This window comes from Peromyscus maniculatus, chromosome 1 (genome assembly GCF_049852395.1).
Source record: "Peromyscus maniculatus bairdii isolate BWxNUB_F1_BW_parent chromosome 1, HU_Pman_BW_mat_3.1, whole genome shotgun sequence".
NCBI lineage: Eukaryota > Metazoa > Chordata > Mammalia > Rodentia > Cricetidae > Peromyscus > Peromyscus maniculatus.
In genome coordinates this window covers 198,846,018-198,858,214 of record NC_134852.1, presented here as the reverse complement: position 1 = coordinate 198,858,214, position 12,197 = coordinate 198,846,018, and the positions used below count along the sequence as shown (strand labels likewise).

Sequence of the window (12,197 nt, the reverse complement as noted above, 5' to 3'; positions counted from 1 at the left end):
CTTGTAATAGGAGACACCACATCCAGTCGGGGAGCCACAGAGACTGAAGAGAGGCAGGGGACAAGGAAGAACAAAGGGGATCTATAGGATTTTCAGGTGAGGGTCCGAGGGCGAGGAAATGAAGCGGGCAGGAAAATCCTGGGTTCTCTCAGGAATAAATACCGAGAGGTTCGGGACCTCTAGCGGACAAAAGAGAACATGTCAGTCATGCCTCTCTACCCAAAACAAAAATGGCCGCCGGGGGAGCCGGTCCAAGACGCTGAGACGCCGAGAATGGGGCGAGCAGCCCCGCCCTGGCATGGGCAAACTGCCCTTCTCAAAAATGGCCACCACAGCGTCTTCCAAAAAGGAACAGCTCTGGGCCCCGCCTTTGATCTTGTTGGCGGGGCTAAGGGATAAGAACTGCATCGCGCGGGACAAGTCGCCGGCGGCGCCTAACGGAGCAGGTGATTTCCCCTCCAGCCCCGGGTCTAGGGCTAGGAGGTCGCGCAGAGCATTGACACAGGGTACCCCTCCTAGCGCGCGGGAGGGGGTCGGCCGGACCCCTTTCTCTAATTGTCCCTCATGGCCTGTATCGAGGACCATCTAGCTTGTTCAGGCCTATCTCGTCATGTGACTCACCCCCTCCCAAGGCGGCTACTGAATCCCTGTGTCCTCAGGCCCCCTATTCTGGACGCTTATGAGTGCCCTGCTAACAGTTATAAAAAGCCCTTGCTTCAAGGGTCGGCCATCAATGAGATCCCACTTCCTGTGCTCACCCCTCAGGGTTTGTGCAACTGCCTGACTGTAGATGGTGGGATCCCTTGTTCCCCACAATGCCCTTGGTACCTACCTCTAAGACCTGACGTGGGGATCAGGGTGAAATAATATTTTCCAGGGCTTTCATTATGCTGCATCATTACTTTATAAAAGGGCCTGGGAGAAGTAGTGAAGACCTTTGGGCTAGACCCCTTAGCTCCCCAGGGTTCCTTCCCACCTTGCTTCCCAGGAATTCCGCGTTCACGTGGCCTGCTCCCAATCTGCATTTAGTGCCTCTCCACTCCCAGGGAGTAGCATGGCTCTCCTTACCCTGGTCTAAGTTGCCCAGAGGGTTCCTCCAGCCCCGCATCCTCTAATAGAGTGTCTGAAAGGTGCAGGCCAATAGCTAGTCCTCTGGGAGTCTCTCAAGCCATCCCAGGGCATCCAGGGTGGGTAGCTGAGTTAGCTGGCTGTACAGAGAAAGTGAGCCCCGCGGAATGGTGTTTGCAGAGGCAGAGGGAAAGAGGTTTGGAGCAGGGAGAAAGGGACAAGCAAAGATTCTGATGTAGGTAAGACTGCTTGCGAGGCAGGAGAGGCCCAGAGCACAGGTCTGGGCCACACCACTGGCATCATGAGAGGTGGCGTGTAGTAATAGAGAAGTTTCTGAAGCCAGGCTGCCTGTGTCTGAATCTGCCATTAACCTACCCTGTGACCTTGGGAAAGTTGCTCAAAATCTCAGTGCCTTCATTTCCTTTCAGGTAATGGGCACAATAGTATTATCCACATTTTAAGGCTGCTATGAAGATTAGGAAGTTAATACAGTGCTTCACATGCAGTCAGTAGACCCTGTTTTTAACCATCAGTACAGGTGGTTTTTTAATGTTTTTCCATCTATTTAATTTCCTAGATATTACCATTTGCTTGCATGTATGTCTGTGTACCATGTGCATGCCTGGTACCCTCAGAGGTCAAAAAAGAGTGTTGTTTCCTCGGGGACTGCAGTTATGGACAGTTGTGAGCTATGTGGGTGCTGGGAATCAAAATCAAACTTGTTCTTCTGCAAGAACAGCCAGTGCTCCGTGGCCCATCAGAGGCGTTTCAGCGGGACTCGAGGTACAGTGATTGCCACATTTCATGGGTACCACTAAATAGTGATCTCCGTTCAAGAAGTAATAGGTTCCATGGGTTGTATCTGGAACTAGAAAAGTCTCATGGAAATCCTCAGGTTGACTTAGGAAGCCAATTTAGTCGTTCAGGTCTCCCCAGCTCAGGAACTATGGGGAGGAAATAGTAGGTGCTCCCAAGCAGAAAGGACGTCAGGGAAAGCTGAGAGGAGAGGGAAGGGTGGGAAGAGAGATGTGGCAAGCTGTGATTCATGTTTGGTCAGTCCAAAAGCAGGGGGAGAGATGGTGGTCCCTTAGAGAACAGCCAGCCACAGAACCTCGAAGGAGGAAGGCTTTTCCTTTGAAGACCTGGAGGAATTTCCCAATAATAACTCTGTAGCCCCTACACCTTGGTTAGAAACCCAGAGGCAACACATATATCCCCGAAAAAGCTTCCCTAGAAACTGGGCTTTTATACAGCAGCCAAGTGTCTTTTTCCCTGCAGATTGTCCCAGGCCACTGTCAACAGTCAGGGTGTGAGGGTGGGGTAGGTCTCTGGAGGGGCTACCTTTTCGGGGGAGTTGCATGATGGGGGCTAGAATGCCTGGGCTTAGGTGTTCTGTCCTGCACTGTGGCCTGTGGCTAAGGGCGGCGGGGGGTGGGGGGGGTGGGGTGGGGGTGGGGGGTTCATCTCCTGAGAGACTGGAGTTGCTCAGCCCTCCTTCCCAAAGTCACTTGGGTGCTGTCACGGCCACTCTGTCTTATCACTGAAGGGACCAAGTAACTAGTCCCACCCAAGTGGAAGTCTTGATAACCCTCGTCCCCAGAGTTCCCCCTAAATTGACACTGGGGAATTGCCGGGAATCCAACTGAGGGCCCCACACATCCCAGTGCTGTAGCACTGAGCCACACCCCCAGTCCTGAACTTACATCCAACTAGTACAGTTCACTCGGGGGACCCTGGCAGATCCGTTCTGGGTCTGCGTCACTGGGTTTTACTCATCACCTATGCAGAGGGGAGCAATTTGATTCTCTGAGTCCTAGTTCCCACAGGTGTTGAGTGCACACTGGTGACTAAACCAGGCTGGAGCAATGTGGGAGGGAAGAGAGAAACAGGAGAGTCCTCTTTGCCTTCAGGAAACAACTGGAAGACACATTAAGCATTGTCCAAATAGTGCATTAGTTATATCTGTGAAAAGTCCTGCTAAACAAGGAAACAAACGTGCACTCCGTAAGGAGGGTCTTAGGTAGGGGTGAGTAGACCAGTTCTAAAAAGTCTGGACTTGAATGTTGACACACTGAAAGCAAGCCAGGATAGAGAGGAGAGATGAGCTGGAGAAAAATAGGTGGGGAAAGGCCCCAAATCAAAGGCCACAAAAAGGCTCTGGACTTTCTGGAAAGGTAATAGGAAGTCACTGTTAAGTTTGATATTTATTTGTTTGTTTGTTTGTTTGTTTTTGAGACAGGCTCTCACTATATAGCACTAACTGGCCTGGATCTCACAATGTAGACCAGGCTGGCCTCAGTTCACAGAGATCCACCTGCCTCTGCTTGCTGAGTGCTGGGATTAAAGGTATGTGCCTCCACATCAGAGTTTTTAAAAAAGATTTATTTGTGTGTGTGTAGGCCGGAAAGGGATGTCAGATCCTATTGGTGCTTCCTGGTGTGGGTGCTGACATACAAACTCTGGTACTCTGATAAAGCAGTAAGTACTCTAACCACTGAATCATCTCTGCAGCCCCCACAACTGGATTTTAAGTAGCTCATACAGCTGTGCTGAGGAGAAGAGGTTGCTGGGGGAGAGATGGTAGCAGGGAGGGAGACGTGTCAGGAAGCTCCTGTGGGCAATAGTGCCACGTGGAGGCCACGGGAAGAAGTGAGGCGTGGGCTGGGGAGATGCTGCCGTGGGGGAAAGTGTGTGCTGGGTGAGCATGAGGACCTGAGTTCAAATCCCCAACGCCACATTAAAGACCAAAGCAAAACAAACAAAAACTAAAAACAGGTACAGCCAGGCGCAATAGTGCCTGCCTTTAATCTCAAACAGAGGCAGGAGGATCACTGTGAGTTCAAAGCCGTACTAGTATACATAGTAAACTCCAGGACAGCCAGGGCTAAATAGAGAAATGCTGCTTCAAAAACATACACACACAGCAGGTGTGGTGGCCCAAAGCTGTGACTCCAGCACTGGGGGTCAAGACAGGAGGGCCATGGCCAGCCAGAAAAGCCAAAAGCTCTAGGTTCATCAAGAGTTCTTGTCTCAAAAAACAAAGCGCACGCCTTTAATCCCAGCACTCGGGAGGCAGAGGCAGGAGGATCTCTGTGAGTTCAAGATCATTGTGGTCTGCATAGAGAGTTCTAGGACAGCCAGAACTATGGAGAAAGGGGAGAAGCGATGGCAGTGGACAGCCTGATGTCAAGCTCGGGCTCCACACACACTGCAGTAGCAAGACCACCCATGCGCCCACACTACACACACAAAGTAGACGTGTTCAAGAATAATCAGGATTCCCCAGGCCATGGTGGCGCACGCCTTTAATCCCAGCACTTGGGAGGCAGAGCCAGGTGGATCTCTATGAGTTCGAGGCCAGCCTGGTCTACAGAGCAGGATCCAGGACAGCCAGGGCTACACAGAGAAATCTTGTCTTGAAATTAAAAAAAAAAAAAAAAAAGTCAGGATTTGGTAACTAATTGGCTGATGGGAAGCATGGGGTAGAGGAGTGTCATGCTTAATTCCTAGACTGGTAGCTGGAATAGCTGTGTCTGGATACTCATTTGGGGAGGATAGTCCTGGAGGAGGAGAATACTTGAAGGGATGGTACTTTGGGACATGCTGTATGCTTTTATATGGTGGTGTCAGTGAGGGATTTGCCGGGTGGTAGCTCAGAGGCTGCACTAGAAGACCGAGCATTTGAGAGTTGGTGACAGACAGTTGGTACAGAAGGATGGGCCCAGATGGGACCCTGCAGAGAGGAAGCGGCAGAGCCAGGAGAATCAGAGGGCAGCAGAAAGGGAGCAGAGGCAGGGACCGAGGAAGAAATACCTGAGAAAGGAGAGAACACCAGAGGCTGGGCGCTCAGGAGACAGAGGTGGCGAACCAGACATGAAGTGTCTGAGTTAAATTGGGGCGTTACATGGTTCGACCTCAGTAGACTAAAACCTGAAAAGTAGCAGGTAACCTTAGCCTGAGAAAGTAGGGAAAAGATGGATATTCAACAGGACTTGGTTGATTGTTTGGGTCTGGATAAGGGTGAGAGAGGGCAAAATCAAGGGGACAAGTTTCAGACATGGTGGCTGAGTGAGTGGGATGCGTGTGCGGGGGATGTGGGGAGGATGTGAGTTTGGGGTAGCTGCATTCTGAAGTTCTAAAGAACTTCAGAGGACTGGCTGACATTTGGTTCTCTGAGTCTTGAACCATTCTTGCCATCTGCCCATTCCTGATTCCCAAGGAGAGTGTGGGGGAGTCAAAAGCATGGAGATGAGGGCTGGAGATCTGGCTGGGCAGTAAAGAGCACTTGCTGCTTTTGCAGTGGACACAGGGTCAGTTCCCAGCACCCACACGGTGGCCTATAACTCCACTTCTAGTAGATCTGGAGCCCTCTTCTGACCTCCCTGAGCATGGACCTTTGTGCCTATACATGCATGAAGGCAAACACTCATGCACAGAACATTTTTTAAAAATCCTTTTTTATTCTCCCCTGAGACAGGGTTTCTCTGTGTAGCCCTGGCTGTCCTAGAATTGGCTCTGTAGACCAGGCTGGCCTCAAACTCCCAGAGATCCACCTGCCTCTGCCTCTGCTGAGATTAAAGGCGTGCACCACCACCACCGTCCAGCTAATAAATCTTTTTAAAAAGCCGGTAGATGAATTAAGCCGAAAAGTATTTACCTAGCACTTGCTGAATGCAGACATCTTCCTAGGCACTAGGACCCACCAAAGGATAAGAGAGCCAGCAAGGAACAGCAAGGGCGTGGGGCAGAGGGAGGGAGTGGGGAGTGGTGAGGTAGAAGAGTGTGAGGGCCGGACTGTGTGGAGCTCCATGGGCCGGAGGATGACAGAGGTCTTCATGGTCCAGGCTGCTGGAAAGGCAGGGCCTGGGCAAGAGGAGAGAATCCCATGTAGGATTTCCCCTCTATATAGGCTCCAGAAGCAGAAAAAAAGTCCCTTTGTACAAAGGGTGGGTGGCCTACCATGGATGGGGGCAGGGCTGTGCTTGGTCCTGCGACCTTCTTCCTTATGAGGCTGGACAATGGGGCCCCTTGTGAGTGGAGTTGGGGGCCAAATAACCCCCTCAGTGATGAGATTCCTTAGCCAGGAAGCATGTGACTCTTCTTGCCACAGGAGCTGGGGGAGGGGCACAGCTCCCTTTGGAAGGCTTTTGGAGACAGTGCTGTCCCCTGTCTGGGGCCGGAGGAGGTAGAAGTGGGTGGCCAAGGGAGGGACTCTGCTTGCAGGAGCTGGGAGGGCAGCATCCATAGCTGGTCCAACCTCAGGAGGGAGAGGGGGGCTGCTGCCCCCGGCCCAGTGGGTGGAGCCGGCCAGAGACCTGGCAATTCTGTCGTGTGTCCCTCAGAAGTGACAGCATGGAGCTGGAGAGGATCGTCAGTTCAGCGCTCCTTGCTTTCGTGCAGACACACCTCCCGGAGGCGGACGTCAGGTAAGGGCTGCTCCTCCTGAAGGGTCAGGCCACGTTCTCAGGGAGTGTTGCAGACAATGCTCTGGGCACTGGCCAGTGACAAGGTGGTTTACAAAGTGTTTAACCTGGTTCTGAGGTGGAACTGAACCAGGTCCTCTGCAAGAATACCAACACTCGCTGGGTGGTGGTGGTGGTGGTGGTGGTGGTGGTGGTGGTGCATGCCTTTAATCCCAGGCAGAGGCAGGTGGATCTCTGAGTTTGAGGCCAGCCTGGTCTACAGAGTGAGTATCAGGACAGCCAAGGCTACACAAAGAAACCCTGTCTCAAAAAACTAAAACCAAACAAACAAAAAGAATAGCAAGCATTCTTAACCACCAAGCCATCTCTCCAACCCCAGCTTATGTGTTCAAGATCATTTATGTGTGTGTGTGTGCGGGTCCCATGAGGCCAGAAGAGGGTGTCAGAGACCAGGGAGCTGGAAGTACAGGCAGCTGTGAGCTACTTCACCCGGGTGCTGGGAACCGAACTTGGGTCCTCGAAAGAGCTGCAAATGCTCTTAACTACTGAGCCATCTCTCCTGCCTGTGGGGGAGAGCTGAGTTTTATTTGCTTAGATGGTCTTCCCTCTCATACTGTGTCTATCATCTATACTGGACTGCTCGAAAACCAAAGCCAACGGAGTTGGAAGGAGATCCTCTGGCCTCAAGGACCGAGCTGACCCATGGGCACCCATGAAACTGAGGACTGGTCAGATTGGGTGGGGATGCTGGAAATATCCAGAGTCCTACCAGTAAACTTGTTCTTTTCTGCAGTGGCTTGGATGAGGTCATCTTCTCCTATGTGCTTGGGGTCCTGGAGGACCTGGGCCCCTCAGGGCCCTCCGAGGAGAATTTTGATATGGATGCCTTCACAGAGATGATGGAGGCTTATGTGCCTGGCTTTGCGCACATCCCCAGGTAGGGCCTGGCTGGGGCAGAAAGGAGGTGGGGCTGGCTGGGGTTGGGATAGGGTGGTCCTCACCACCTTCTTTGCCTTTCAGGGGCATAATAGGGGACATGATGCAGAAGCTCTCGGTGCAGCTCAGTGATGCTAGGAACAAAGGTGAGTTTGGGCATGTGGCATTTGGAGGATTCCCACCCCGACCCCAAGCCCTGGCAAATCCGATACCCTCTCTGCCTCTTGAAGAGAACCTGCACCCACAGAGCTCCTGTGTCCAAGGTCAGGTGCCCATTTTTCCAGAGACCCTGAGGCAACCCGAAAAGCTCAAAGAAGAGACCAGGTCTTCTGCTGCTGCTGGGGACACCCAAGATGAGGTTGGTAGAAGGGGGGACCCACGAGGGACCTTGGGGTAGGAAAGGAAGGAGTGGGCCCACCGTGAACATCCGTGCCCACAGGCAGCTGGTGCTGAGGAAGAACTTCTGCCGGGAGTAGATGCACTCCTGGAGGTATTCCCTACCTGTTCTGTGGAGCAGGCCCAGTGGGTGTTGGCCAAAGCTCGGGGGGACTTGGAAGAAGCAGTACAGATGCTGGTAGAGGGCAAAGAAGAGGGGCCTCCAGGCTGGGACGGCCCAAATCAGGTATCCTCCCCGCCCCCCAGCAACCTCGGCTCCAAGGTGCCTTCTCGATAAGCACCCACCCCTCCCTGTCCCCATCTGTTGCCCCTCCTGTGGCCACTGGGCCTAGAACAGGTCTCCTGTATCTGCAGGACTTGCCCAGGCGCCTCAGAGGCCCCCAGAAGGATGAACTGAAGTCCTTCATCCTTCAAAAGTAAGCCTGGGCTGCGCTGGGCTGGGCTGGGCCCTGGAGGGTCTTCCCAGGTGGCAGACACTTCATCTAGCCAGTTTTTGGCAGGTACATGATGGTGGATAGTGCAGAGGATCAGAAGACCCACCGGCCCATGGCTCCCAAGGAGGTGAGAGGCTTGGATGCAGTTGGGGGTGTGGACTGAGGGGTACTGACCACTGTTTCAGTCATTCATTCATTGCCTGATTGCCTGACAGGCCCCCAAGAAGCTGATCCGATACATTGACAACCAAGTAGTAAGCACCAAAGGGGAGCGATTCAAAGATGTACGGAACCCTGAGGCCGAGGAGATGAAGGCCACATACATCAACCTCAAGCCAGCCAGAAAGTACCGCTTCCACTGAGGCCCTGGCTGGACTCTGCTGAGCCTTCCAGATCCCAGAGGGATGCAGAAACCCTCCCTCCCGCCCGCCCTCCCGCCGTCCCGTCTCTGTTGCTCTAGTGTTAATCTGTTCTTGGAGCTGAGCACAGTAAAGGTGGTCCAAGGAAGGTGTAAGTTCATTCTGCTCATTTCTGCCACCGGGGCAAGAAGAGTTACAGGTCCGCCTGACCTGTTCCCAGCGTCACGTCCCCTGGGCACCAGGCAAGAAGGGGTAAAAGCTCTTTATTTGAAATTCCAGGGTGATCAGGGCACGCCACAGGCCTCTCAGCCACAGGCCCCCACAGTCCAGTTTCCCTACAGCTCAGCGTCAGGCAGGCCCCGGCTACACAGTCCAGCTGTGCTCCCGCCCGAAGGAAAGTCAGTCAGACCTGCAGGTTGACAAAGGGCGCGAAGCCCGCCATGTCCTGGAGCAGCACCAGGGCCTGGTGCAGGGGTGGCTCCACGTCGATGTCCACACCACGTTTCCGCAAGCGGCTCAGGCTGGGTTCGGCCACATGGTGGCAGTGCCGCACGCGCAGGGAGCGCAGCGCCGGGCAGTACTCCGCCAGGGTCCTGAGGGAGGAGGAGCAGGGTGATGCTGGGTGCAGGAGGCCCTCGCACGGTCTGCAGGGCCAGCCCGCGACACCTGCAGCTGGCTCCAGCACATCCTAGGCCTCCCTCCTGCTCAAGGTCTGCCCCTTTCTCCAGTACCCAAGGAAGGGGGCAGGGATGGAATCCGAGTACCTATCCTTGGTTCTTTCCAGCGTTCCAAGATTACCCCCCTTGTTGCAGAAACGCCAGAATTCAACTTGATGTCACAACTCTCAGTGTGTCAATCTTGGATCAGAAGTTTTTGTTTTGTTTTGTTTAATTATAGGCTTTCTAGCCTAAAAAAATCCCAGAGGTCTATCTGATGGGCCTTTGCCAAGTACAACCCGCCCCCCTATCCCTAGAGTGACTGCCCACCTCCCACCCTAGCGGCCCCATGCCCAGGCACCTGACACCGTCGCTTCCGACCCGAAGGCAGCCTGTGAGGTCGAGGTGCTCGAGTTGCGGGCAGTTTCGAGCCAACTCTTGGACCGCGGTGTCCCCCACATTGGCGTTGACAGCCAACGAGAGGCTGCGGAGGCCCGCGCCGCGTCTCTGCGCCAGGTACACGATGGCCTCGTCCTTGAGCTGGCGACAGGCGGTGAGGTCTAGCTCCTCCAGAGCCGGGCAGCGGTCGGCGAGGCCACGTAGTGCCAGCCCGTCCACCCAGTCACAGTGAGCGAGCGAAAGGCGCTGCAGACGCGGGCAGCCCTCGGCCAGCGCCCCCAGCGCTCGGCGACTCAGTTGGCCGCAGCCGGCCAGCGCCACGCTCCGTAGCTGCGGGTTCCGCGCCAGGACTGGCACCAGGTCCTCGTCCGACAGCCATTCGTGACACGGAGCCAGCGCCAGCTCCTGCAGCCCCTCGGCATCCCGCAGTAGCCGGGCTAAGGCGGCCCGTGGAATCTGTGGACCCACCTGCGGGCGGGAGGCACCGAGACTCAGTCTGTCCCTGGGCCGGGACACTGCCTGGCAGCCGCCTACCTTCAGGACTTGCCACCTGCCCTCCCAGGAGGGACACCAGGCTCCCTCCGGGTCGCTGCCCAGTGCTCGCCCTCTGGAGTCCTCCACCTCGCACCCGGGGTCGCCAAGGGTTTCCAGCGCCGCTGGGGCCGGCCTGGAGGCGGGGCGAGGGTGGGACCCCCGCGGGGGCGGGGCTCCGGCTCACCCTGGCGGGGGCGGGGCTCCGGGCTCCGGCTCACCCTGGCGGGGGCGGGGCTCCGGCTCACCTGGGCGGGGGCGGGGCTCCGGGCTCCGGCTCACCTGGGCGGGGGCGGGGGCGGGGCTCCGGGCTCCGGGCTCCGGCTCACCCTGGCGGGGGCGGGGCTCCGGGCCCCGGCTCACCCGGGCGGGGGCGGGGCTCCGGCTCACCTGGGCGGGGCTCCAGGCCCCGGCTCACCTGGGCGGGGGCGGGGCTCCGGGCCCCGGCTCACCCGGGCGGGGGCGGGGCTCCGGCTCACCTGGGCGGGGCTCCAGGCCCCGGCTCACCTGGGCGGGGGCGGGGCTCCGGGCCCCGGCTCACCTGAGCGGCGTCGAAGCGGCGCAGCCCGGCCAGGTGCAGCTGAACGAGCGCCCGGAAGGCGCGGCTGACGCGCTGCAGCCGGAGCAGCTGGCGCAGCGGGACCCAGTTGAGGACGTGCGGGAGCAGCACGTCTTCCCAGGGCAGGTCCAGGAGCCTGGGAGGAAAGGGCGCTGACGTCCCCGGGCCGCGGTTACGTGCGAGTCCGTCGGTTATACCCCAGCGTCCCCGCTGGCAAGAGGGGTCCGGGTCCGGCCGGGACTCAGCTGCCCTCCCGCGGGTCTCTTTTTTCCCTCCCTCGGCCCCTCCAGTGCTCGGTACCTGACAGCTCCCGGTTCTTGCTCCCCTCCGGACTGCTCCATCGGTGGCTCCATCGCTGCCTACTGCGCGTGCGCAGGACGCTCTTCTCGCTGTGGCCTTGCAGCGGCCGCGGCGATCCCGCCTCCTTGGTCTGAAGACAGACCGATTTAATCGAGTGCGGTCTCACTGAGGATCCTTATCGGAAAGCTTTCCGGATGGACCCCGAAACGGGGGCAGAACAGACCAGGGATGCACCATCGGATGTCTTCTCAGCTACAGGGCTTGAAGCCCGAGGCTGTGCTTCCGCTCTCCGTCGCGGGCCAGCAGCCGCCTCTGAGCGGTGATGGGAGGAGCGGACCAGGCCAGAGGCAGGAGGGGCGGAGCCAGGACTCCTAGGTTACCGAGAGCCTCCCTCTGTCCTCTGGTCGCCTTTAGGCGACTTTGAAAAAAGGGGGCGGGGAGCGGCGGGGACTGCCCAGGCTCTAACTGGTATGCAGCAGGTGCTCAATAAGCAATGGCCAAAAGCATACATTAAATGGGCGGCGCTAAGGCTTTTCTTATCAAGCAACCTTGTTCAGACCTGCCATTGCTTGTGAACTGTGCAGTGCACACTCGTGACATCCATCCCTTTGCACTTCAGGACAGCGTGGGCCGGCGTTTTGCCTAAGGGAGGAGGACTGTACGGGGCCAGCTGGGGAGGACGGCGTGCTCCGCGCAGCCTCCTGGCCGCACTGCTTCCTGACTGGCCCTGAGAGTGACGCCCAAAGCTCGCAGCTCAGTCATCAGGCTTCCCTTTCACTGTGCCCCATATACTAATCCCCAGTCCCACTCTGGGGAACCCCTGGCGTCACAGTCTCCTCCACCATCCAAGGTGGTGTGGGGCATGTGAAAGACCGTAGGGCCGTTGCATTCGACACGGTTGCGCACCCCTGTGCAAACATTTCAGCCGCTTCTTCATAAAGCTGCTTCCCGTCCGTTATCTCACCAGGGCTTTGGGCACCTTTGCACATGCAGGCAGGTCCGTCCATTTTAAAGATGGGCAAACCGAGGCTCAGGGGAGGAAGCTCCTTAGCCAGGAGCAAACGGAGCACAGATAAAGGACCCAGACATCCTGGTTTTCCCAGAATCCCTTCCACACTACCTCATTACTCAGTGTA

At 56.5% G+C, this 12,197-nt stretch overlaps 2 protein-coding genes across 8 annotated transcripts; one reads left to right on the top strand and one right to left on the bottom strand.

The window, feature by feature from the left end:
* The first annotated feature begins 294 nt into the window (after nt 1–294).
* Cuedc2 (CUE domain containing 2) lies at nt 295–8,764 on the top strand. 6 transcript variants are annotated; one of them, XM_042264689.2, is made up of 10 exons: nt 317–446; nt 3,468–3,546; nt 6,411–6,494; nt 7,285–7,428; nt 7,512–7,573; nt 7,658–7,785; nt 7,867–8,049; nt 8,178–8,239; nt 8,324–8,384; nt 8,473–8,764. In XM_042264689.2, exons 3-10 carry the CDS (start codon nt 6,421–6,423, stop codon nt 8,617–8,619), a joined length of 861 nt encoding a protein of 286 aa, XP_042120623.1. In that variant the 5' UTR covers nt 317–446; nt 3,468–3,546; nt 6,411–6,420; the 3' UTR covers nt 8,620–8,764. The 6 variants fall into 6 exon arrangements, with proteins under 6 accessions (XP_015862201.1, XP_015862202.1, XP_006988298.1 ...); XM_076563243.1 differs by lacking the exon at nt 3,468–3,546 and adding an exon at nt 3,308–3,414 and having other exon boundaries at nt 355–446; XM_016006715.3 differs by lacking the exon at nt 3,468–3,546 and having other exon boundaries at nt 295–446; nt 7,712–7,785.
* A 99-nt stretch (nt 8,765–8,863) lies between these two features.
* Nucleotides 8,864–12,141, bottom strand: Fbxl15 (F-box and leucine rich repeat protein 15). Of its 2 annotated transcripts, XM_076563242.1 has the most exons (5): nt 11,062–12,141; nt 10,706–10,897; nt 10,300–10,378; nt 9,634–10,139; nt 8,864–9,209 (listed from the first exon to the last, which is right to left on the bottom strand). In XM_076563242.1, the coding sequence occupies exons 1-5, from the start codon at nt 11,112–11,114 to the stop codon at nt 9,020–9,022; spliced, it is 1,020 nt and encodes a 339-aa protein (XP_076419357.1). In that variant the 5' UTR covers nt 11,115–12,141; the 3' UTR covers nt 8,864–9,019. The 2 variants fall into 2 exon arrangements, with proteins under 2 accessions (XP_076419357.1, XP_042120640.1); XM_042264706.2 differs by lacking the exon at nt 10,300–10,378 and having other exon boundaries at nt 10,744–10,897; nt 11,062–11,201.
* Nucleotides 12,142–12,197: the final 56 nt, after the last annotated feature.